This window comes from Rousettus aegyptiacus, unplaced genomic scaffold, assembly GCF_014176215.1.
Source record: "Rousettus aegyptiacus isolate mRouAeg1 unplaced genomic scaffold, mRouAeg1.p scaffold_m13_p_3, whole genome shotgun sequence".
NCBI classification, from domain to species: Eukaryota; Metazoa; Chordata; class Mammalia; order Chiroptera; family Pteropodidae; genus Rousettus; species Rousettus aegyptiacus.
The window spans coordinates 111,939,415-111,963,783 of NW_023416306.1; the positions used below are offsets into that span (position 1 = coordinate 111,939,415).

General features: G+C 37.7%; 1 protein-coding gene across 10 annotated transcripts in view; it reads right to left on the bottom strand.

The window, feature by feature from the left end:
- The window catches only part of MEIS2 (Meis homeobox 2), a 193,237-nt gene that overhangs the window by 5,229 nt on the left and 163,639 nt on the right, over window positions 1-24,369 (bottom strand). For all 10 annotated transcript variants that reach the window (XM_016139592.2, XM_016139593.2, XM_016139589.2 and 7 more), the window contains one exon: window positions 358-416. In XM_016139592.2, coding sequence (XP_015995078.1) covers window positions 358-416 — 59 coding nt within the window. The remainder of the gene's footprint in view (window positions 1-357; window positions 417-24,369) is intronic.

The window sequence follows — 24,369 nt, forward strand, 5'->3', positions numbered from 1 at the left end:
CACGGAATTGTGGGTAACGAGAAAATGAGAGTGTGCTACTGATTGGATGCAGACAAGCAATGAGTAATTCCAGAGCTCACAGTCAAACAAACTGCTTGTGGCACTAATGCTTGTGCCCAATTACCAATTCAGAAAGAAAATAAAAAGCAGTTTCAGTAGAGTCGGGGTGGGAAATCTCCAATTAGCACCAATTAGTGAAGTTGCTTCCTAGAATGGAATTCTGGGGACCTTAAAAAAAAAATTCTCCCAGAATGCCTGACAGAAGCATTTATTTACCAGGTGATGAAACTCTTGAAGTATAACTTGATGAGGATTTGTGCCTGTGGGGTGTGAATATAGATACTAGCTGGAACTTGCCTGCTCGATTTGACTGGTCGATCATGGGCTGTACTATTCTTCTTCTGGCATTAATAAACCTGAAATAAAAGAGAAGTTCAGTCATAAAGTGAAATTTCTGTGCTCTGTGAACACCTTTGCACGACCGTTGCAGAGAACACAGTCCAGTCGAACATCTCCTGAACATTATCTTTTTAATTCATAGGCAATTTTCTCTTTCAGTGTTCAAAAAGAGTTGACTAGATCATCTCCTCCATCATCTCATAATCAACTGGAGGCTGACTTGCTAAAAAAGCTCAGGGGAAAAAAAAAGGTTTCCCTGAGAAAGCTTCTATTCATTTGCAATCGTGCTTCTGCTTCTTGAACAAGACAGAATCTGGTTAAAGTTCGCAGGCTGGAAGATTTTTCCTTTCCCTAAACTCCCCATCATCGGGAGACCCAACTTCCCCTTGCAGCTGGTCATAAATGGAGACCAGGCTCTGGCACTCTGCTTTCATAAGGTATTGTTAGGTCAGCAAAGCCATCAATTAGGCTGTCTGAAGTTTTATCACCAACACAGCAGTAATAAGTGCTGGCCAGAAAGACTTCTGCTCTTCGGCAACTCCTGCAGTTTAAGCCTGTAAAGTTAGGGGTCATTTAGAGGTCAGTGCCAGCTGGGGGCGGCCTTTCCAGTCTAAACTGGGACACCCAGGGCAGGGATAAGGTAACTGCCAACCATAAACTCAGCCACCTTTCAACCCACTAGAAAGACAGAGCCTCAGGTACACATGGTTGATATTAGAGCCCAAGAAACATTTTCAAATCAGGTGGTGGCTGAATCACAGGAATGTGAAGGAGAAGCAGTTATTTCATCTAGAAGCCTGGATCTAATTTTGTTGGAAATCCAAAAATAAGTGCCTACTTCATGTTACTTTAATGTTAATAATGCCCATCAAATATTCATGTACAAACAGAGTAAGATGATAAGAAATCTCCTTTATTTCTACAAATTTAATAAAAACAAAACAATTTTCTACCATTTGTGAGTTACCCTTGTCCCTGTGCATTAAATGACGTGCATTCCCCACACATTTGAGCTGATGCACAGGATTCACTGGCTGTGCATTTGGGGAGGGGAAGGGGCATGAAAGGAGAGGAGGATGCCTAGCATATAGTTGGCTGTCCCTTAAAAATATACCCATTTATAACATTTCCCTATATTCCCAGTTTCATTTATAACATTTCCCAATATTCCCAGTTTCAAATCTTAACTGCAGGGGACTTAATGATTGAGTCTACATGGGGCCAACGGGCAGGAACTGAAGACTTCTTTGACATTAGCCAAAAACATTCTAGTGTGTGTTGGCAGCTCTGCGATCCTACCGAGATAAAGTTCCTAGTTGAAGTCCCTTCTGAGAAGGACAGCAGCCCACACTCATTCAGGCCTCCTGCTAGCACTCCAGTGAAAATACAATTAGGCTGGAGAATAATAGCTGCAAGAAAACTAAAGAAGTCGTTTGCATATGGTGTTTGTTTGCAAAACAATGAACTTCTTTATTACCTAAGAAAGTATAGCTCAGTTGTCAAAAATGTTACATGACCCGCCCCCCCCACCCCTGCCACCCCCCTCAGGTTTGGGGAAGAAAGTGACAGGCTATGAAAAGTAAAAAACAAAAGGAGAGTCGTAACTGCATATTTATTACTACCTGGCACCTCAAGGGCTGTTAAGGAATATCTGACCAGGTGGATTGCAAAGCCTTCTAGATCCCTCAAATTAGAAAAGGAACTTTATTATATTTTACTCTTTCCCCATCATTTTTACTGGGACCAAGGAGGACTAGCCTGAGATTTCTACCCCCTCTTCCGCCAGGAGCTGTTTTTAACAGCTCGAGTTAGGACCAACTGAGAGGCTCAGGAGAATCAGAGAAACCTTTTCTCTCCTCCTTGAAGTTTCTAATGGAGGACACACATGGCAGGGATTTCACCTCTTTTTTCTGTGCTACTAATCCTGGTTTTGTTTTTTCCTATAGGCCTACTCTTTAGGTAAAACGAATTGCTATTTTTTCCCTTTTTAATTTCACCCTTTTACTCTTTTATTATTTACATCTGGAGGTTGTTCCCTTATTTATGTCTTTCTCTCCAGTTCCCCCAAACACTCCCTTACTCACAGAGCTGCAAGGCATCATGGTTCTTAGTTCTCAGCAGGAGAACTCCACACTGTCTTCAAACAAATAATTACAGGGAAGGTTAGAGGTTCACTCAAAGGTCATTTCTTTGGATACTCGTCAGAATGTTTACATTAGTAAAAAACGGGGTCCTCTCAAAAGGTTGTTCAATGGGGGATACACAACAATGCAGAACATTAAAAAAGCATTCTGTGTGCTAGCAGGTCTTTATAGAGGCGCTGAACTTGGAAATGCCACTTCAGTATTACATTTTCAACTAGTTACCATGGCATGGAAGGGATGTTCACTAGCAGTAATGGTGATGGCCTTTCTTTGCCCAGTTCTACTAAACAAATATGCATAAAAGCCTCTGAAAGTATTCACTAGATCCTTTTACAAAGGGTCAGAGAGATTTTGCTTTCTTCACTTGGGCTCCATATGCCTCTCCGAATTTTTGTTCTCAAACAATGGTTATGATCCATAGTGCTATGTCTTGCCAGCTTCATAATTCTACCACATTCTTTCAAATCACAGAGAATTTTAAAAACACATGTGCCCCAATTTTTCAGAAATCTCTTAACATACAACTCCTGCCAATTGTTAACTCTCTGATCTTAAGATATCTTATAAACACTATAGATGTTATTATTAAAATTAACGATTAATGAATTGACTTGTAAGAATACTTTACTACTAAAAAACAAAATTACCCCACTGTAAGGATCCACAGGCCACTCTTTAAAAACACACCAATGTACATAAAATGGAATAATTTAGTTATAGATTAAAAAAATAAAATTAGGAGTTATTTTTATTTCTTTAACACTACTAAGATGAAATTTCCAAATATGATCTTTCCTCCAAATTACATGACATTAATTTTTTCCATATCCTCTGATCTATGATTTAAAACAAATTTATTTGGTGCTCAAGCAGTAAACAGAATATCAAGTTTTGATTCTACTTAGAATTTGAACAGTCTAACTTGAAAATCAACTGATCTTCAATCTTTCAAGGTCCAAGCTCCATTCATATGGAAAAAAAAAACTCACTGGTTCAAAAACAAAAGGCGTCTTAAAAAAGGCTCAGAAGGTTTCTTGAATATTAAATGGGTCTTACAAAATAACATTTTGATGAGTTAAGTGTAAATGAATCAGACACATATGGATTAAGTTATCCTTGAATTTCACACGGGTTTAAAAAATAAGGGGAAAAGAGGGTCTTGGCAAAAACATTTTGGACTTTGCCAAACCCAAAACATTTGAAAAATTGCTGAAGACATCCAACTAACCAAAATGCAGCAAGCTGCACCCAACTTTAATGAAAACCCCCACAAGTTATTTCCAATCCAAAGACTGTTAGGTTTTTCATCTGTATCTCATATTTAAAAAATTCTCTCTAAGTTTTAATGTCATCCCGGAATGATTTTGAAGTTGAGGACATATACTTCTCTATTGGTACAAACAATTTAACCTGAAATTACAAAGTCTTCTTAGGTATTAAATAGCTCTTAAAAACATTCTGAGGTTTGTACAACTTGCCTGTAAAACATGCCATATATGATGAATGCCATAAATAAAATGTGCTAGTAAGTCTAGGGCCTTATCCAGAATTCAGTTAGAAAAAAATTTCATTAGCCTCATTGTGACTTTTTTTTTAAGGGCTAGAGATAATTCCATTAGTGACTCCTTAGGGAATGAGTACCCTAAAGTGCACTAGTTCCATTGATTTGTATTGAACAGAAAGTTAGTATCCAGGCTTTACACAAAAGCTCTGGAGAATATCTACTAATACTATCTACTTTCTCACTAAATTTTACTAAAATAGAAAATGCATTAGTATGTGTGATCCTTAAAAACTATATACTAAGACTGTTAGCTTAAAAATAACTTAATTATAGAAATAAATTCAATGACTTTCCAAGAATCATGAGGCCTTTCTGAGTCAACATGGAGATGAAAAAAGAATATATTAAAAATAATAAATCCAAGATAGCAAAATATCATTGACATCTCATCTTGTTGTCATGCTGGAGAAATGTCTCCTGGAGACCTCCCCCGCTCCCCATCCCCACCTTAACCCCCCGCAGAAGAGTCAAACTTTCCAGCTTTGCATACTTTTCTGCAACTGAAATCTGACCGACCTGATTTTTCTTTTAAAGGCTTTTCACTCTAAAGCATATTTCAGATCGGGAGAGGTAGGTTTAGGTGACATTCCTGATGGTCGGTTGATTTATTTTCCTTTCTTTCTTTCTTTTTCGCCCCCCTCTTTTTAAATGGCTGATAAATCCCTTCTTTCTCGTTCACTAACTTCATGCCACACCTGGTAACCAACTCCTTTCAGCAGCATTCCTTTTGTTAGAAAGTGCAGGCCTCTGTGGAGTCACCTGGAAAGCTGCCAGCCCGGAACACCGAGGAGGAATCGAGAATCCCCGGAATTGAGGCTTTTGCATGGATTGGTCTGGTCAAGGAAGGGGGCTGAACTGTTGACAAGGGATCAGATCAATTTGGAAGAGGTGTTATAGGCAGCTTGGCGACTGGGGACTTGTTAAGCAGTGAAAAACCCTGCTTCTCCACCTTCCCCAGCCATGGGGCTCATCTGCAGTGGCGCTTATTCACAAAACTTGCCACAGATTGGTGTTTGAAACAACGAAGGCTCAGCCTTGGCAACTGAGTTATCAAGTTTTTTCATTTTGTCTTAATTCTGAAAAAAAAAAAAAAAGCGAGTCTCTTCTCTGTGCTGTGGTTATGACTATGAGTGGGGTTTTCTCAGGAAGAGACACTGAAATGGTTAAATCAATGAATTAAGCAGATTTAATGCCTTCAACCATGTGCTCAGGCACATGAATGATCGAGTCATGTTGCAAACATAAAATTTTCATTGGTGGCCAGATCATACTCACACATAGACAACAGTGAACAAAGTAAGGTAAATGAATGAGATTCATGATATATTCACGGTTCGTAATTAATTTTCATGAGCTACAGCTTAATTTATAATTTGATAGATACCAGATCTGTCTACAACTCTAAAAACAAATGAACTAATAGTCATACATTAACAATATGAAACCATGATATTAATCTGGAGTCACAAACCTTTTGTAGTTTTCTGAATATGCCTCGAGTAGTGAGTGAAGTATTCATGCTGACATGAAAGGCTCTGGGCAAAATTATCAAGCAGGGGATACTCATCTTTGATGACCTTCTGTGGTGTTCCTTCAGTATTTTTTCCTTTGTCTAATTCTTCCATAGAGTTACGAGGGCTCACAAAGGTTCTTTACTAAATTACTTCACTTTGGGTAAATGCTTCTCAATTATTGTTCTATATTCCAGACATCTCCAAAGAACAAAGTAATAAAGTGTATGGGCTCATATTCTCTATCCTTTCCTGGCTTTGTGAACTTGGGCAAGTCTACTTAACTTTCTAAGCCTCGATTTGTTTCCTATCTATAAACTGGGGCAATAGCTGGGCCCAAATTGTTTTGAGGCTTAAGGGATGTACTACATATAAAATTCTTTGCACGGTGCCTGGCACATAGTAAAGGCTCATTAAATGTTAGATTAGACTCAAAATGCGCCTAACTGATGTCCCTTCCCAAAGAATTCTGTTCTCTTATAGGTCGTAATTAAAACTAGGTGGGTGACTATTAAACTAATTCATGCTGAGTCGATAAGAGGATAATAATGTGTTATAACCTACAGGTAGCATGTGTCCATGCTGTAGGGGTCTTTCCGGAGATCACAGCTAATCCAAATGTATAATCCAAGGTGGGGATTTCAGACACTGGAGCAGGAATTTGCTGAGGGACTGAGTGGTGGGGTGGAATCACAGCCTCTCAATGGTTCTTTAGATACTTGCAACTCTATGTTCCATGGACCAAACCACAGAGACATCACCTTGAGCTTGTTAGAAATGCAAACATACCGTGGTCCCAACCCTGTCACTGCTGAATCTGAATCCATTTTTTTAAAAGATCTTCAGGTTAGCTATACGCATTTAAGCATGAGAAGTCCTGCTCTAGATCACATATCAAATAGATAATCTAGCATGTGGCTTAAGAATAGAAACTTTTAAAGATCAAGTTTTAATTGTAAACTTTAGCTGTGAAAATGCACATACTATTCTCTTTAGTCATCTTGGATCTAAAGTCTTTTTAATCACTTGCCTTGGGTGACAGTTTATAATAATTTAATTCATTTGACTCCATATGTACCTCTTAAAGGAAAAGTTGGGCCAAATATAAAGTGGGAACTGTTATCTCTCAGAAATGGATAAGAAGAAGATGGTAGAGTTTTTTTCTTTCACGTAATGCTGTACTGTGAGTTTTTAATAAGAAGTATGATTATTTTTATAATTAAAAAAGTTTAAAAGTGAACAGGAGAATTTGGTATCTTATTTGACTAAGGCTTAGATCGCCAATAGTAGACTTTTTTAATAAAAGTATTTGAGAAATTTTCTCTAAGAGAGGGAATTATCATTTATTTCCTTTATAATACTGAGTACCAATAAAACACTATTCCCTAAGTATAATCACACCCGATGGCATGTAACAAAACTTCCCAGCAGGTTATGATTTTGAAGCACTGTTACTTTTACAGAATGCCATCCGATTATTCATATGTGGCTATTTATCATGCATTATAAAAGTGATCTTTCAAAGCTATTTGAAAGCAAAGGAGGAGAAAACACGCAAACTTCCTGAGCTATTCATATCTAGGATCTATCTTCTTAAAGATAAAATACTAAGTCAATAGACCTAAGTTGTAGTATATTACCTCATCCTGTACATGATTTATTGCAGATGGAAATCAACTAGAATATGAATTACTTTGAAAGTTTTACTACTGACATTAAAATTCCTGATCTATATACCTACGCACCTTATAAGTGCTTCTGAAAACAACTCTTTAAAGACAAGGAAGATACAGCTATAACTTTATTCAGTTCTCTCAGCATAAAAAGCAGGAGTAATCATTTTCAAAATTGCCAATTAGCAATTGCCCGTTCATCTACCTGAACACTATAGAGCCTGACTGGGCTTTGAGAAATCAACCAGTCACTTTATCATCAGTTACATAGATTTTAGCCAGTTCTCATTATGTTCTTGTCCATTTACTAATTCACACTGAGGAGAAGATCCTGACAAATCTAGGATCTTTTTAGATTTCATGATCACCTTTGATTGGAGTATTAATTCTTTATCCTACTTCTCAATGGAAACCACCTAAGCATTAACTTGCCAAAAAAGCACCAAGCTGTTTAGCAATTATGCATTAGATATGTTTGAGGAGATCAAGGTGTAGTCACATGCCCTATGCTATGGATCTCTCTCTGATTAGCTTGTCATCTGCTCAGAAGAAGATGTAGGCTGATTCTCCCATACAGTCTAGCAGGCCAGCTGTTAGCTGCCTGTCAAGCCCTCAAGTGGACAAGTAGTCCAGGAGCAAAAATGTCACTCCTTTGATCTGGCAAGGAGCAGCTGCTGATTTATAGAGTAGGACTTTGTTCTTCCGTTCTATTTTACTTTCTTTCCTAAGGCAGAACCACAAAATCCAGGAGAAAAAAAAAGTGCCGTTCCCAGCAACATCAACAAGCTCTGACAACTGCAACAGGGTTTTTCTTGGCCCTCACAAAGCTCTCAGGCATCTCCTTTGACGCTCACCTTTCCCCCCTTCCCCCCCCCCCACACCATTTTTTGCAATGCGGTAGTTATTGTTTAATTCAGCTTCTGTAAATGGAATGGACTGTGGCCAGCAAGCCTGGGGCATAAACACACCTGTATGAAAGAAGCCTTATTGTAGCAACCATCTACAAGCAAGTTCGCATGAACCATGCGTTCCTGAGTTCAGAAAGAACACTCCATTTTTCCTGACAGCAAATTTTACCCTAAGTGAGTTTCTATTTTTAGTGCCACCAACCTATGATGACCACATTTGAACTGTTTCCTCTCCAAAGGCATCACACTCTTTAAATCAAAGGGAAAAAAGGATTAGATTCTTTTCATCTGTGAGCAAACAGATCCATCAGAAATGTTTATCCACTGTCTATAATATCAATCGTTAAGTGCTGAATTAAACATCCAGAAAGGCTTTAGCAAATGCAATATCAAAGATGCCATAATGTTGATTTCATTACCACTGATTTATACTGACATAGGCTTCCTTGAGTAATATATAAGGGGAAAAAAATCAACAACAAAATCAAGCTATACGCATTGTCTTGCTAAGAATTAAAAGTGGTTTCAATCACGTGATCTTGTTCTCAGTGAATAAATCTGTCAGGTCAGAGATGCCCCGTCAATCAAGTGGAACATGAAGCAATGTGGTCTTAAGATAAACTGTGAGACGTCATCAGCCATATATATGTGTTATGTGTACGCATGTGTGTATATATACACATATACATATATGTAAGTGTACATGCACATGTATACATATGTGTATATGTACACACATACACGCTCACACCTCAGATAATAAACTTTGCTGGAAATTAACACCCAGCTAAGTTTTCTGTGCAGCTGCTGGAAGGAAGGGTGACAAAGAGTTATCAGCTCTAGGATATTTAGACATTACCACATAGGTCAAAGGTAGAAATTTTATAGGTGGTAGAAATGATAAAAATGAAGGAGAAAAGAACAGTTGTTAAAAATCCTTGCTTCTACTCCATTTTGCCATGGTCTGGTGTTTGCTCTCTTCTCCCTTGTCTCACTTTCCCTGGGGGAATAGAGATTTTTCTCAGCCTCATTTTTTTGCTTTATCCTATGCTCCTTTTTGCTCAGTCAAAAGTTACTAAGCACCCACCTCCTCGACACTCAGAAAACTGTACTAGTAGATGCTTTCTCTGGGGGTGTGTATATCCCAGCGAGAGACTGGATTTGGAAGGGGGGCGGGAAGGTAGAGAGAAGCAGTGATTATGTAAGGCCTATATTCATCCTTTTCAGTCCTAAAACAACTAGAATAAATAGTTTTTAAGATCTATAGTAATCTGTATATGTGTCTCACATTGATAAGTTCCACATTCTATACTCAACAGAAGACAAGTTTAGTGACAAAAGCTTGACAAGGTCATATACAATAAGAAATTATATGTAACACATAAATATATAATTATATGACTCTCTCCATATATATATTTAAATTTTTGAAAATGCAGTCATTTAAAGATTTTTACTCCGCACACCCACAGAAACAAATGAAAAATCACAATTTGAGAATACATAATAATTACAAATCAACACAGTCTACATGCACTAAATAAGTGTGATAGGGTCAATTAAAGAAGTCAGATGGAGGTTAATTACAAGACTCTGGGAGGAGGAAAGCTGAAGCAGATTAAAAGAGCATAGGTTACTGGGAAGAAAGGAAATAAGGGAAGGGCATGTATGAAGCCACCAAGGCAGACAGAGCCCATTTTGTGCAAGGGAGAGTAAAGAAATTGAATTCAGACTGGTTGCTGGTTTTGGTTTGCAAAACCTAGCTATAGTTAATAGACAAGTTGGTGGAGGTGCTTTCTTTCCCCAGCTTTATTGAGATATAACTGACATATAACATTGTGTAAGTTTAAGGTACACAAGGTATTGATTTGATATTTGTTTTTGCAAAATGATTACCACTGTAGCATTAGCTAAAACCTCCATCATGTCATGTAATTACCAGTTTTTTTTTGTGGTGAGAAACTTAAGATATAGTTATATTAACTATAATTAACCATGTTGCGTATTAGATCCCAGAACTTATTCATCTCCTAACTGGAAGTTTGTATCCTTCGACAAATGTTTCTTCATTTCCCCGACTCTTGAGTGACAAATTGAACTTCTGAAATTCTTGAATGCTGAAAATGATAAAACATGGTGCTTGAGGAAGATCTATTCCAAGAGCTATATATAGGGCGAATTGATGAGAAGCTAGAAGCTGAGCAGGTAAGAAGCTATTAACTAATTCAAGCAGAAGAGGGAAATAAAGTGAACCCAGATGAAGGTGGTAGATATGAAAAAGAAGTGTAACACTTAGCTTGGAAAACTGTTGATGAATTATGCTTAGATGACATTCAAATACAAATATAAAAGATATGAGGGTATACTTAAGCATCTATGTTTGGGATGTTATGGTACACAGTTGATGAAAACTGGAAATTGAGAAGGAATTCTGATTTGTTGTGGTAAGAAGAAAGAAATTCAGTTTTCCAAATGTTACACTTTTGAGTTGACGGTGGGACTTTCAGGCTGAGAAGCTATACAGGCCACTCAAGGTAAAGGACAAAGGCAGAGTGAAAGGTTAGCAAGAAGTGACTTTAACTTCAGAATCCTCTAATCTTGTCAAAACTGCACGAATATTCCAGAGATACGGCAGCCTCCAAAAAATTACCTCATTTTCATATATCCTTCAGGTTTTACAAAGTCTGCTATCCATTAATGGTTGGCCAAGTCAATTGTCAGTAAAAATCTCTCTGGTCATGGCCTTATTTTTATTAGGTCTAGCTTGCTTTTTCTTTTAATTCTGAGATAATTTGAGTGACTAGATTAGAAGTCTATGGTAATAACATTATCCGTCACACTGCGGTTTGCTACACAAGTTGGGTTCCACTCCATACTTAACAACGGAATTTATTAGAATTTTAAGAATTGGGTATGGGAGACTGTATGTGTTTAAGCGATAGCATAAGACAATCAAGGGTGGGTTTTCTCTAGGTAGTGACAACTAATTTGGAAGAGAATTGATAGGACAAAGTGTTACATTTAAAAGGGACTCCATTAAGTGCGATGGCTTCCAAATTGTGTCCTCTTTTCAAAATATATTTTTCTTTTTAAATGGGCTTTTAAGGTGAAAAATATAGCACTTCACCCAAAATGGTGTGGAAACAAATGGTTCTCAAGTCTCTATTCTTCAACTCAGGCTAAAGCACTCCAACACCAGCAATCTAAAGTCACTTGATGTTTGGAAGGAAGGTGTATGCATGTGAATGTCCCTGTGGCCCTTTCATTTGTCTGCAGGGCTCCTTTTTCTAAAGCAGCAGGGGAGACTTCAGAAGGCCAGCTTGGCATGCCAGAAGTGTTTGGATGGGCCAGGCTCTTACCAGTTTTTCAATTCTCCTGCTGGTTTAAAAGAAAGGATGTGAGAGAAGACACATGCAGACGGTAGCAACATTCTTAGGGCCCTTTATCAATACCACCGCTTTCTTTAAATTGTAGCTTGGTCTCTTGCTTGAGAGGCTGAGATTTTAGCACTTTTAAAGGGAACCATAAGTGAGAAATTCTAGGTGTTAAGCTTTTGAGTGGCTTCAACCCAAAATATGAAAAAATGAGATTAAAACACAGAAAGTCAAGAAATATTAAGAGAAATATCCAACAAACAAAATATCATAAATATGCATATATGTTAGTTTTTCTGTTCAAACCAAATGCCATTTAACCAGTGTATATTGGCATCTTGTACAGGTGCCAAAGGAAAAAAATCAAAAATCTAAAAAAATTCTAAAGTCACCTTAAACTACAATTATAACAGCTGTACGTCTAACAATAATCTTTAAAAAATATTATTAAAACATTTTTCATTATGTCAAGAAGCGGGAAAAAAATCTATTTATGAACATATGACTGAATGTCCTCACGGTTATGATGTTCAAATATCAAAGACTAAATTCCAAATAAAATTTCCTGACTGCCTTTTCTTAATAATAAATTAAACATCTTTTACTTTGATTTGACAGCCAGGTAGCTAGCATTTAGCATCTTCTCCAGAGATGTCATACGCAGTCTTTCCAATGTAACGGTATTATTACCTATGAAATTTTTAGCATCATTCCGTAATCATAAAACACATAAAATATATCTTTATAAATCACAAGAGACTTAGCAAACCAACAGTTATGTCACATCTGCTTTGGTCCTTAAATATTTTAGCTTTAGAAGGTTAGTTAGTGGGGTTCTCCCCACCCACCATCTGCTGAGAAATATAGACATCAACTTTTGATTCTGACATTCGACAGACACTTCAACTCTCCAATAGACAAAGAAGCAAGCACATTATACCACAATTTGAAAGAATTCTTACAGCATATTCATATTTCACATCCTTCAGAATTTCAAAGTGGTTTAACTTAACTATTAGAAGTAGAAATGGTGGCATATTTGAATTATCTCCATTTTCATAGTATAGATAAAGTAATATCATCTATCAAAAATAATTTAATTTAGAAATTGGTTTAACTGCCATAGATTCTTAATTTGGAGTCAGGTAATGTACAAATAAACCAAAAGCTGATAAATAGTATAGAGTTAATACGCTAACTTACTAGGAACATACTATTATTTCTGTCTGGAAAGGCCTTTCTCCTATAGACATCTGGTCAATACATCCTTCAAAATTCTTAGACAACATTCTTTGAGGTAACTTCCCTGGTTCCTCACTTCCTCAGTCAGTAGTACCTGGCTAATATGCCCATCACATTATTTATTCAATACCATGGTCAGAATTTACTTGTCTAGCTCCCCACTAGACAGCCTTAAAAAGCAGTAACCACCTCTTAATTCTATGTTATTGAGACTGTGTCCAGCATGTAGTACATACTAAATAAAATGTTTGGTGAATGAATAACTGAATGAGTGAATGAAAACAGGATTCCTCCATCTTAGAAATAGTGTGAAATTGAGAACAGAAGAGCCCTTAGGGATTTTCTCTTCCTCATTTTTCAAGTGACATAGCTGAATCCCAATGAAATGATTTTCCCTAGAGTGGGGCAGAGCTAAAATGGAAAACAACTCTAGCTTCTTGGCTCTGGTCTAGTTATCTTTGCACCCAGAAACAACTAAAGATACAGACTAGAGGTATTAGGTTAAAGGTCTGAATCCATTTTGGCATTAAGGATGTCAGGAAAATCTTGGGTGCCAGGGCGAAGGAAGAGACAGACTTCACTAGGGAGAAAGTGGGCATCAGAGTTTCCAAGCTGGGGAACACGTGCTATAGTTATATTGGGGCGTAAGTCCGGTTGATGCGAGAGGAAAGAATAGCTGTAATGGGAACTGTGTATGCAGTTCATTAATACAATGAAGTATTATGGTGTGTGTGTGTGTGTGTGTGTGTGTGTGTGTGTGTGTGTATTGGGACAGAGGAATAGTGAGTAGGAAGATTTGTGAGATGTAGAGAGGAAAGAATAAGAAACTTTTCAATATATATATTTTTTCTCAAATATTTCTAAGAAAGTTTTTCCCAAATTGTGCTCTGAGGGACACTGATGTCACTAGGTGTTTCTCCCAAATAGGGGTGGTAGGTCAAATAAATGCAGGGGAAATAACATTAAGTGGAACAAAGTGAAGACACTTTGCTGCAAGTTATATCACAGCCTTTAATGGGCCAAAATATATTATGAACCTCTAAGAAGGAATGATGGTACAAATTATTTCCTAACTTTTAATTACTAAATAGATTTTGAACTGGGGTTCTGATAATTTGAAAAAATGAAGCAACATTCTGGTTTTTAACCTGAATTGTATTTTTAAACCATTTGTCAACTTGAAGATAGGATTTCCAGCTTCATATTTGCCCAAGTCAGACTCAGATATGGAGAAGCATTTGTAGGGTTCTTGTTTTATATCTTACCTGTTCTTAACCCCATCTCCCACCATTATTATAAAACCTGACTACTCCATAGACCTCTGACTCCAAAAATGTTCTGGCTGTAAATATTAGAATTTTCCTGTCTCAAAGGGAATTTGATCATTAAGGAAAGATTTTAGGCTGGGACATTTTCTCTAATCTTTCCCATTTTCGACTTTTCTCATTTTCTCACTCAATAAAATATTTTTAAAAAACCTATCACTGGGTATTCTGCTATGTACACTTAGAATTTCCACTTCAGAATGCCTCTTAGAAACTGAAGACTAATCTTATATGTAAGATAATTTTTTTTTTTTTTTTTTTGCAACACCCTCTGCATCTTTCATTAATCAGAATTGTGATTGGGCTATGACCATCTAACTTTAGTATGTCTATTACAGATGTTAGACTTATGGACTTAAGTGTATGAAGGAGAGGGGGTGGGAGAGAGAGGGAGAGAGAGAGAGAGAGAGAGAGAGAGAGAGAGAGAGAGAGAGAGGGAATGTACTCTTTTGGATAAAGTACATCAATGCACATCAAATGCTCCTCCATCCTCTGCCCCCGGAACCCTGTCACCAATTCTACTTTCTTGTTTACGGAGTATACAAGTACAAAATCAGCTTTTACTTATAACTGTGTTAAACACCACCTGCCTGCCCTCTGAACCTCGCTGTCCCGGGATGAGGTCAGCCCGTGAAGGGCTCTGGTTCTATAAGCCATCCTGTCATTCAGGCTAACAGCAGTGATTCACTCGCAGGAGGCAAAAATGACTCAATTGTTGGGCTTATTGACTCCAGGGAGCACAGCTACTCTATCATTACCATGGAGTGCAAACACCCTGAGCTCTGTTTTGGTCCACTTAAAATTACTATTTGCTGTGAAGGATTGGCAAAGCAATTCTTAAAATGATGGGGGTGAAAGTCAGGCAAGCGACATTACGGGCTTTTCTTCCCGGTTAAGCAGAAGTAAGCAGTACAGGCCTTGTTCAAAGCCTGACCCACTTATTTAACCTTTTGTTCACTTTGCTGTATTAACATATATTAACTGGCTATAGAAGCCCCGGGGGAGATAAGAACCTCATGACCAAATTATGGTTCGGTTTTCATGGGTAACCTCACCTTGGGTGGAAATTAAACCCCAACATAAATCCATTTTAGGTCCACGCAGAATCGAGGAGGAACGCCAGAACACAAACACTGAACGACAGTCCTGCAAAGACCACAGCAACCAGGGAGTGGTCAGGTAAATTATATACTAGAGGAACTATTTGAAAAACCAAATAAATTTAATTAAATAAGTTAGAAAATTATTTTCTCGTCTCTTATCGACTCCCCTTGGTTAATATCCATGACATCCTGATGTTGCATAATTGCTCTTACGGAATGCTGCAGCTCAGAGCCATAATGAGCTGCCTTTGCACAAAGGCAGCAAAAGTGGTTTCCCCACAGAGTTATCTTCTCAATTATTTATACTTGCAACACTTTCACATAATGGCAGTTTTAAAATCAAACAAACAAAGCAAACCGTACAATAAAGGAAGGAAACAAGAAGGTGCAGGGACCTTTTCCTTTCTTTTCTGAACACCACGAGGGATAGGCAGGCCACAGAGTGTCAGCTGAGTTTGGTTCCTTGGAAAGTCTCAGGGGCCTTGCGACCAGATGACATCAAAGCACTTGTGATTGCCACCGTGGTGAGAGATTAAACAAGCTCCATACCTGCCTGGCTTTTAATGTGTCATATCCAAATATATAAAGGAATGCAAACTTTATTTTTTCCTTTTACGAGTGTGTCTTTGAAAATTCCTAACTGGAAGACTTGACCCCCATCCCACTGCTGGGAAAAAAAAAAAAAAAAGTGCTACACTGTCACAATGCGAACAGAAAATGGTGGAGTGTGCCACAATTGTCCCCAGGCTGTGGAGGGGCTTGCCAGTTTCTATGCAACTTGTTTCCACTCTCCACACCTGCCTCTGGTTCCCCACTCAAAACCTTGTCTATAAAAGGGGAAAAGGTACTTTGTAGCTATGCTAAATATAAATATACAGATAAAACAAAGGGTATATTTAAACATTATTAGGGTTAAATTATGATGCTATTTCTAATATTCAGTTCTGGAATCTCGTTGAAGTGAAATGTTTACTGCTACTATCAAGCTCTGACCTATTTTGTTTCTAGTACCTAGCTCGGTAGGCTATTCAGAGTAGATGCTCAATAAATGCTGGTAGCTAGGTTGTTTCTCCAAGTTAACCCATAGATGTGGTTAAGAAGCTTATATTTTAAGAAATTAAAAGCAAACTTTTGACCAGACACACATTTAGACCTGCATTAAATCTATATTTTGCTTCAGATTTTCCATTAAAAAGCACAGGTTCTAGCCTTTGGGAAGTAGTTACTATCTTTACTTAAAGAGTTATTCCTCATCAAATATGTCACATATCTGCCACTCATACATAAGTGACTGAAGATATTCATTAATAATGCCAGTGAAGCACAGCTTTTATATCACCTATTAGCCATTTCTAAGTAACAAGTGGTAAGCAACTATTTCCTCATATTCCTGCAGGGAGAGAAAATAAAGACACAATAAAAGAATAATAATTTTAGAAACCTCAGAATTTGTCTCTTGCAATATGCCAATCTGCACGCACACTGAATTTACACACATACACACACACTTGTTTTTCATAAATGTACCTTGTGCCTTTAAATTCCCTTTACTTGGTACTCAGCTAAAAAAAAAAAAATGTAAGGAGATTCCCCCACCATCTCGCTCAAGCATACAGATACCACTGTGAAAAGTCAAAAGGAAAAAAAAAAATGCACTTTGCTTCAAGAAAATCAGACCACGATCCATAATCCTATCTGAGGACAAGCTGTGTATAGGATCATTGGAGGGAAGCCACTGGGACTGGGATGGGACCCACTGTCTTGTTTTGCTTCACGCCCAGGAATCATATGAACTGGACATCATATCGTGGCCACCTGTGGATTCTTAAAGCTCTTCTGAGTCATCTAGAGCTAGGAATGAACCAATTATGTTGGCTACTTCCTCCTTTTGCCACTCACACCTCCAAGGTCAAAGCCTTTTGGTGGTGCCGTGGGAGCTGAGGGTTGTGGACCCACGTCGACTTATCTACACAAAGCTACTATTTGGCCTCCCAGCTACACTAGCCACCTTCACAATACTGAAAATGATTTTTCTAAGTGTGTGCATATGTGGTTATGGACTGGACGAACGATAAAGGGTAATATGAGGAGAATGCAGATGACAAGAAAACTCTTGTGCCAGAGATTAAAAACACATCCTTGCTATAGGCAAATGTAAATCTGAATGACCTTTGATGTACTTCAAATACGTCCTATGACATGCATAACCTATTTTTCAAAGACACTGATGCAATAACTAGCATGCAATTAATCATTGTGTGAAAGATTCGTTAAATATTAAGGTCTAGAAGAGAGCTGGGTAGTTTTTGTATTTTCAAATACGGGCCAGTTCTGAAGGGAAGTCTCAGCTTCTGTGAATAGACTCTGGTTCATTCGAAAAGCGCTCCCTTTGGCAAGCAAAAGCGATTTAAAGGTCGGTAGATAATGGGTGGAAGTGCCTCGGTTTGGGGAGTAAAACCAAAAGCTGACAGGGTTGAAGAGGGTGTGGCTTTCATCCTTGTGAGGGCTCCCACCGATGGGAATAGAAGTTGCTATCCGTGGCTTGAGGGCAGCAATATTATACGGCCCTCAATTCCCAAATGTGACAGGTTCATAAGAAACTTTAACCTCTATTTTTTTCCAGCTTTCCTCAACCGCAGCGACAGACTCTCTTTTAACAGACCAGACAATTAACCAAGCATTAAAAAAAACCCACAAATCTATATCAACAGCTTTGCAGGACAAAGACAAAGATGTGTGAAGTAAACATTTAATCAGTGCTGTAAGAACCAAATAAGTTAAAACAGGCTATGGCTGAAAAAAATTAACTAAGCAAATCAGAAGAAATGATATATTTGTATTCTTTCCTCTAAGCATCCCATGTTTTATTTAGTTCACAGCGACCTGGCCTTCAAGTTTACCCTTGACTGGTGGCAGATCTGATAAGGACTGGCACAAATATGCTGAAGCCTGGTTTACAATTTGTTTTGCAACTTCCCTTTCCAGATAAACATAATCCAAGTACAACTTCTAAAAAAAAAAAGTTGTGTTTACTTGTCCTGTGCTTAAGGATTTTTTTCTTCTAAATGTTCCCTCAGGATGCTGGCTTGCAACCTAGAAAAAGCTTGGATTTCAGCTTCGGTCTCCAAGGTATTCTACTGTTCGGCAGGGCCGTGTGCTGGGAGGGAAGCTCTCTACCTTACTGATTTAATTAACAGGATTCTTTTCATTATTATGGGATTTAGTTTCTTCTTGCCTCTCAGTGTTTGGGAAACACCGATTTACGTTTTATATTTGGAAGGGAAATTTATTGTTCTTTGACAGCTGAGGCTCAGTAAATTCCCAGCATTGAAGGGACCCCGGGGAGGTGTCACCATTGCCCTGCCCACCTATATGCTGTCATCTCAAGGGCCCCCCTCCAGAAGTGAGAAGAACCATCAGCTGTTCAACGCCCATCCCACTCCTCCTCCCTCTGATAATTACACCAGCAGGGGTTGGCCCATTCCCATTTATGAATGGTGGTATTAGTAGGTTGATCAGTAAGTGTGAATCACCAATTCATTTAAGTGAAGCAAACAGTCCATGAATCTTTGGACTCGATTTAATCTCTTGACTAAATGGAGCTTACTGAATTAAGAGGTAGACTGTGCTGTACTTATTATGATGACCATGGCTGAACCAAAAATTGGGGCAAATTTTCTAAATAGGAGTATGCTCATGAGGGCAATGAAAATATATTTAGAATTATTACTATGTAGAATTTGGCATGGATGGTCATCACAACTCTACTGGATCATCACACATCTAAACCACACACTCCAACAAATTTTGATGTGGAGAAAAGTAAAACATTTAGTGAAAACTATAGGAGACTTCCAGCAAATTTATATTTTAGGTGAAAATTTTAAGGTATTAATTAATATCCATAATTTGATTATAATTAAAATCTCCTTTTCTAAGAGGGCTTCATAATGCACCTTCATTCATATTATTATAATTAACATTTATTGAGCTAGGCACTAAACTGAGTGTATAATTGTATCTTATTTAACTCTCAAAAACCTTATGAAGCAGGTAATATTATTAGCATTCCCAGTTTATGGCAGGGGAAAACTGAGACAGTAAAATCCAATAATATGCCCAAGATTACACTGTTACTAAATAGCAAAGGTGGGACTAAGATCCAGGTCTTTTTGACTTAATGTGTTCTGTATAGATGTATAGAATGGATACAGCCTTTCCAGGGTGGATGCACACTGATAGTGAAAAGAAGTTATAGGCTGTACTGTGTTCGCTCAAATTTACTTGTTGAATTCCCAATCCCCAGTACCTCATAATATAACCACATTTGAAGACAAGGTTTTCAAAGAGGTAAGTTAAAATGAAGCCACTAAATTGGAACCTTAATCCAATATATCTGGTGTCCTTATAAGAAGGGGAAGAGGAGCCAAGGATGTACAATTTGTTGTGCACAGAAGAAAAATAATGTGAGGACACATAGAGATGGTAGCCATGAACAATCCAAGGGGAGAGGCCTCTGAAGAAACTAAACCTGCTGACACCTTGGATCTTGGACTTCCAGGCTCCAGAACTGTTAGAAAATAAATTTCTATTGTTTAAGCCACCCAGTGTGTGGGATTTTATTATGGCAGCCCTAGTAAACTAATGCAGAAGGTAACATAAAAACAGGAGCTAGAAGAAAAGTAGAAACCAAACTTTAGATTTAAAAAGACGGTCACTTCCTCTCCATGACCACTGGAGACAGCCTACTCTTTGTGGCATTGGCACCTGTCAACCTTGCATCTGCACTACGACTAAGCCTTTATTTTCAAAAAAAAAAAAAAAAAGTGGGCGAAAGTTGCAGAATGGCAAATGGATAGCTATTGCAATAGAAACTGAGTTAGGAGAAAGAAGCCATTCTCTGTGTGGGAAAGGTAGTGCTATTCAGTCAGAGAAGGGAAAAAGAAGGCTGGTCAAACAGGTGGAGGAAGTTTTGAATTCTTCGAAGGATCTGTCTGAACATCAGCCCCCCACCCCCACCCCTCTCACACACACAGTAGGGAGCTAGGAAATTAGGAGTATTTAGGGTTGCTCTTATTGTCTTAAGAGAGGCCTACCACTTGCTGAAACATCTCCTAGAAACCAGGGAACATCTTGATCACACTCTGATCACAAGCTTGCTTAGTTCTAAGAGACTCTTTATCTGTTATTTCCCAGTCAGGTAGGAAAAGGGAGACTATTTTTAGACCAAATATATAAAATAGAGCCTTGGAAATTACTCAATTTCTAGAACTTTTCATTTATCTAAATTCATAAGCCAATAGGTTCTAAAGAAGAATAAAGAATATAGGAAGCGCATATAATATTATAGCGCTTAGTATTTTCAAAATCTTTAAAATTAAGGGAAGGGGGAATAGGAATGTGGTCTGACTGGTGGAGAAACAATCAAATTAATATAAGCCTCATTCTGAACCTGATTCCACAGGTCTAAGCTAATTTTCTCATTCACCAGTTCTGCAGGGTTATATGAGAGTTACACTTTTAAAATTTGAATTATCTTTATTTATGCAGACTATCAGAATCCCCAAATTTAGAACATAACTCTGTCTTAAAAATTCAGGCTTCTTAAATTTTTCCACAAAAGAAATCCTTAACAGATTTTTATCTTCAACCATACTCTAGGGAAAACACCTGGGGTAAAATGTCACCGGGGGCCACCAACTCATCATCACACTGAACATTACCTCAAAGAGTTTTGGGTCAATGTAATAAAGAAGCAAGAGGACACTTGCAGAAAATTAACACAGTGGTGAGAAGCTCATGCCATCGGCATGACTAGGAGTTCTTTACACATGGGGAGAGTTTCAGAACGGAAGCCTCTCCTTGCCTGTCTCATCTCTACAACACCTACAATGGATCTTATTCCCATTATCTACATGGCACATTCCCCCTTCAAACAGTCTCCTGATTTTCCTTTTCCACCTCCTTTCTCTTATTAATTGTCTTCAATTACTTGGAGAAATTCTAGAATATACAATTCTTGATCCCCCTGAATAAATACATATTCAGCATCTGCCCCCTACTTGGCATTGCACTGAGAGCCTTATAGGGAGGCACACAAAAGAAGAACTTGTTTGAGAGGCCACATTTGCCAAGTGAAAAAAAGCACTCAATTTGGGATTAACTTTGTGTCCTAAGGATCTCCTGATTTAATTGGAGAAACGAGACATACACCTATCCATCCATCTGTTAAGTTTTATGTGGCGAGAAAAACAGCATAACTTAATGGAAAGAGCATGAGTTGTGGAGACCTGGGCTTGAACCCTGGCTATATCATTTACTGTGTGGTTTTGGACAAGTTTTTTAACCTTTCTGTGTCTTCACAGCCTCAACTGAAAAAGGAGAATAAATTATGTGACCTACTTCAAAGAGTTGCCCTGAAGATGAAATGTGAAGGCCAATTTGTACTATAAAGGCATCAGAACATCATCTGAGGATTACAAGGAAAAATATTTAAATCATTCTATAATAAATTTCCAACATTTACAATCCTCCAAACACTGCAAGGCATATACAGATGAACAAGATTCAGTCTTGCTCTCGAAAAGCTTGAAGTTTTGCAATAAAGAGATGACCATACTACAAGATGAAAGGGTCTCAATGTCAGTAGAGTGATCATGGGTGTGCAGAGAGGATGGACATGAGTGAGTGGGGAAGAGGTAGGGAGCCTTTGGGCTCCTCCTTGAAGGCTTTTTTAGAAGCTGTTTTTCTCGCCATATAGGTGGAAATGGGAAGGATAGAAGGAGGCAGAACATATCAGGTAGAAGAAATCAAATGCACAGACAGAGCAAGTACTTCTAGCTAATATGTTCAGTAGACAAGGTACTTGATTAAAGTTAAGAGATAAATTTGAATTCTGGTTTGCAATTTCTTGGTTATATGACCTCTCTGATTCACCATTTCTCATCTGTGGAATGAAGATGATATGTGCCTCATATATTTATTGTAAAGATTAATATTTAGTCAGATAGTTGAGATATTTCAAATACAATACATTTATAATGCACTTTTTTTTTTAACTCTTAGAAAGAGTGATTAAAAAAACTCCCGATATTACCAAAAGAATTCTAATTACTTTCTAGGTTATGAATACAGTGGCCCAACCATAGTGCTCATTTCTAGTATCACTTAAATATTGAAGGAAGAGTTTCAAAGTTTACGTGTGTTATAAACTTGCATTGAGTAATTATTTTACCTACAATGAACCATCGTTGGAATATCATTGGAAAAAAAAGTAAATAATGAGTGAGACTACTTGAATTTTCAGCCATTTTGTTAGATTTTATCTTTCAGGGTGTTATAACATAACAGGCATAAACAAAACAGGTGGGCCATTGTTCAGAGCTCACAAATTATTCATCTAAATATTTAGGTACCTAACAGCAACATACTTATTCTAGTTATTGTTCCTTGAAGTCAAGGACAATGGAAACTAAACTATCTGGTGTTTGGAACACCGGTATCAATGCTGGAATAAGAAAAAGGAGAAATAAGGGCTGTAAATTAAAGTCCCTGAAAAACTTAGCAACCTATACCTCTCCTCAGTAAACATCTTTTCTTAATTCTCAGAAATCTTAGAAAGGTGAGGGTGAGAGTAATGCAGAACTTATTTTGCAGATTAATAAAAACAGGTCTGCTAAAATTCCTTTAATTTGAGCACATGCGGGCTAGTTGTCCTAAATATGGAAAAGAGACCTCCCTGCTGGCTTTTGGCAGATGACAATCTCTTATTCTTCATTTTTCCTAAGTGAAAAAGTAGAAATACAATCTTGACCTAATTTATAAGGAGCACATTCTCAGAAACAACTGTGTTCTGAGAATAAAATGATTCAGAAATTGCATGTTAAGACCTTAATTTTTTTTTAAAAAAAGGAAACTTCTGCAGAAATCATGTGAAATCATGTTGTTTTACACCATTTATCTAGAATGAAACTGACCAATCAGACATATACGGCTGGAGGTTCAAAATTACCCAATACTCAGGGCTGGAATGTAGCAGAAGATCCTGTCTTCTGCTGGTAAAAGTTGCCTCAAAAACTTCGGAAGGGTAAGAAAAAAAAAAAAATGAAACCCTGTTCAGTTTTAACCCTAAAGAGCCAAATAAACATAGTCAATTTTCTATTCGTTAATTGAAAATGATATATAAAGTTCTCTAGGATGATGCACCCTTTTAGAATAAAGCTGCCAAACCACCTTCAATAAATTTTTAATGAGATGTTTGCCCTGGTGATAGGTATCACCAAGAAAACCTGTCTCACAGTGCCTGAGAAACATGTAGGATTGACTCAAAGAACTCTACGTGGTTCCATGATTACATCAATCATGGGGTCAAAAGTATGAAAAATAAAAAGAGAAACAATCAGTTCCAATAGAACATGAAGTGTAAACATATGTTCTGTTCAAGAGACAGTCACTCAGCTTATTTTATAAGTCATTAACTACCCCCAGACTCAGTTTCCTGATACTATACGCTATTTTATGTCGTTTGGAATCATTTCAAGGAATCGATCTTCTTATCATTTTCAAAGAAAAACACAAACAAGGCTCTTAGTCTCTTATGTTAACTTATGGAGTTCAAAGTTGCTGTTGCTTTATTGTCTTTTTCTACTCTTGACTGAAGTGAGAAAGAACTTGGTTCACCCAAAGCATGTCTCCACCATTTGGGTTGTTCCCATAGCTCATATTTCAGCACCACATAGCAATAACTCCATACATAAAATAATGTGGAGACTCATATACCAGTGACCTCATATCAATCATTGAAAAAAATGAAATGAGTGGTCCTGCCAAGCAGAGTACATTTTAAATAGTCAGCACTAGCACAATAAAAAGCAAAGACTCGAGTGCTGATTGGAAAGCAGAGAGAAAAGCAGCTTATGCAGAGAAATCAAATAAAGCAAAATAAGAATTAAAAATTGACTCACTTTGCCCTTAAGAGCAAGGGCTTAGTTGTGGGAAATCTCACACTCAAAGGTCAGGAACGGGCAGACATTCTCAGACTATCTGAACAGTTTCGTGATCACTGATGTGGACTGATATGGAAATGAATATGCCTAAATAACATTTTGGCTGAGGAACATCATTTTC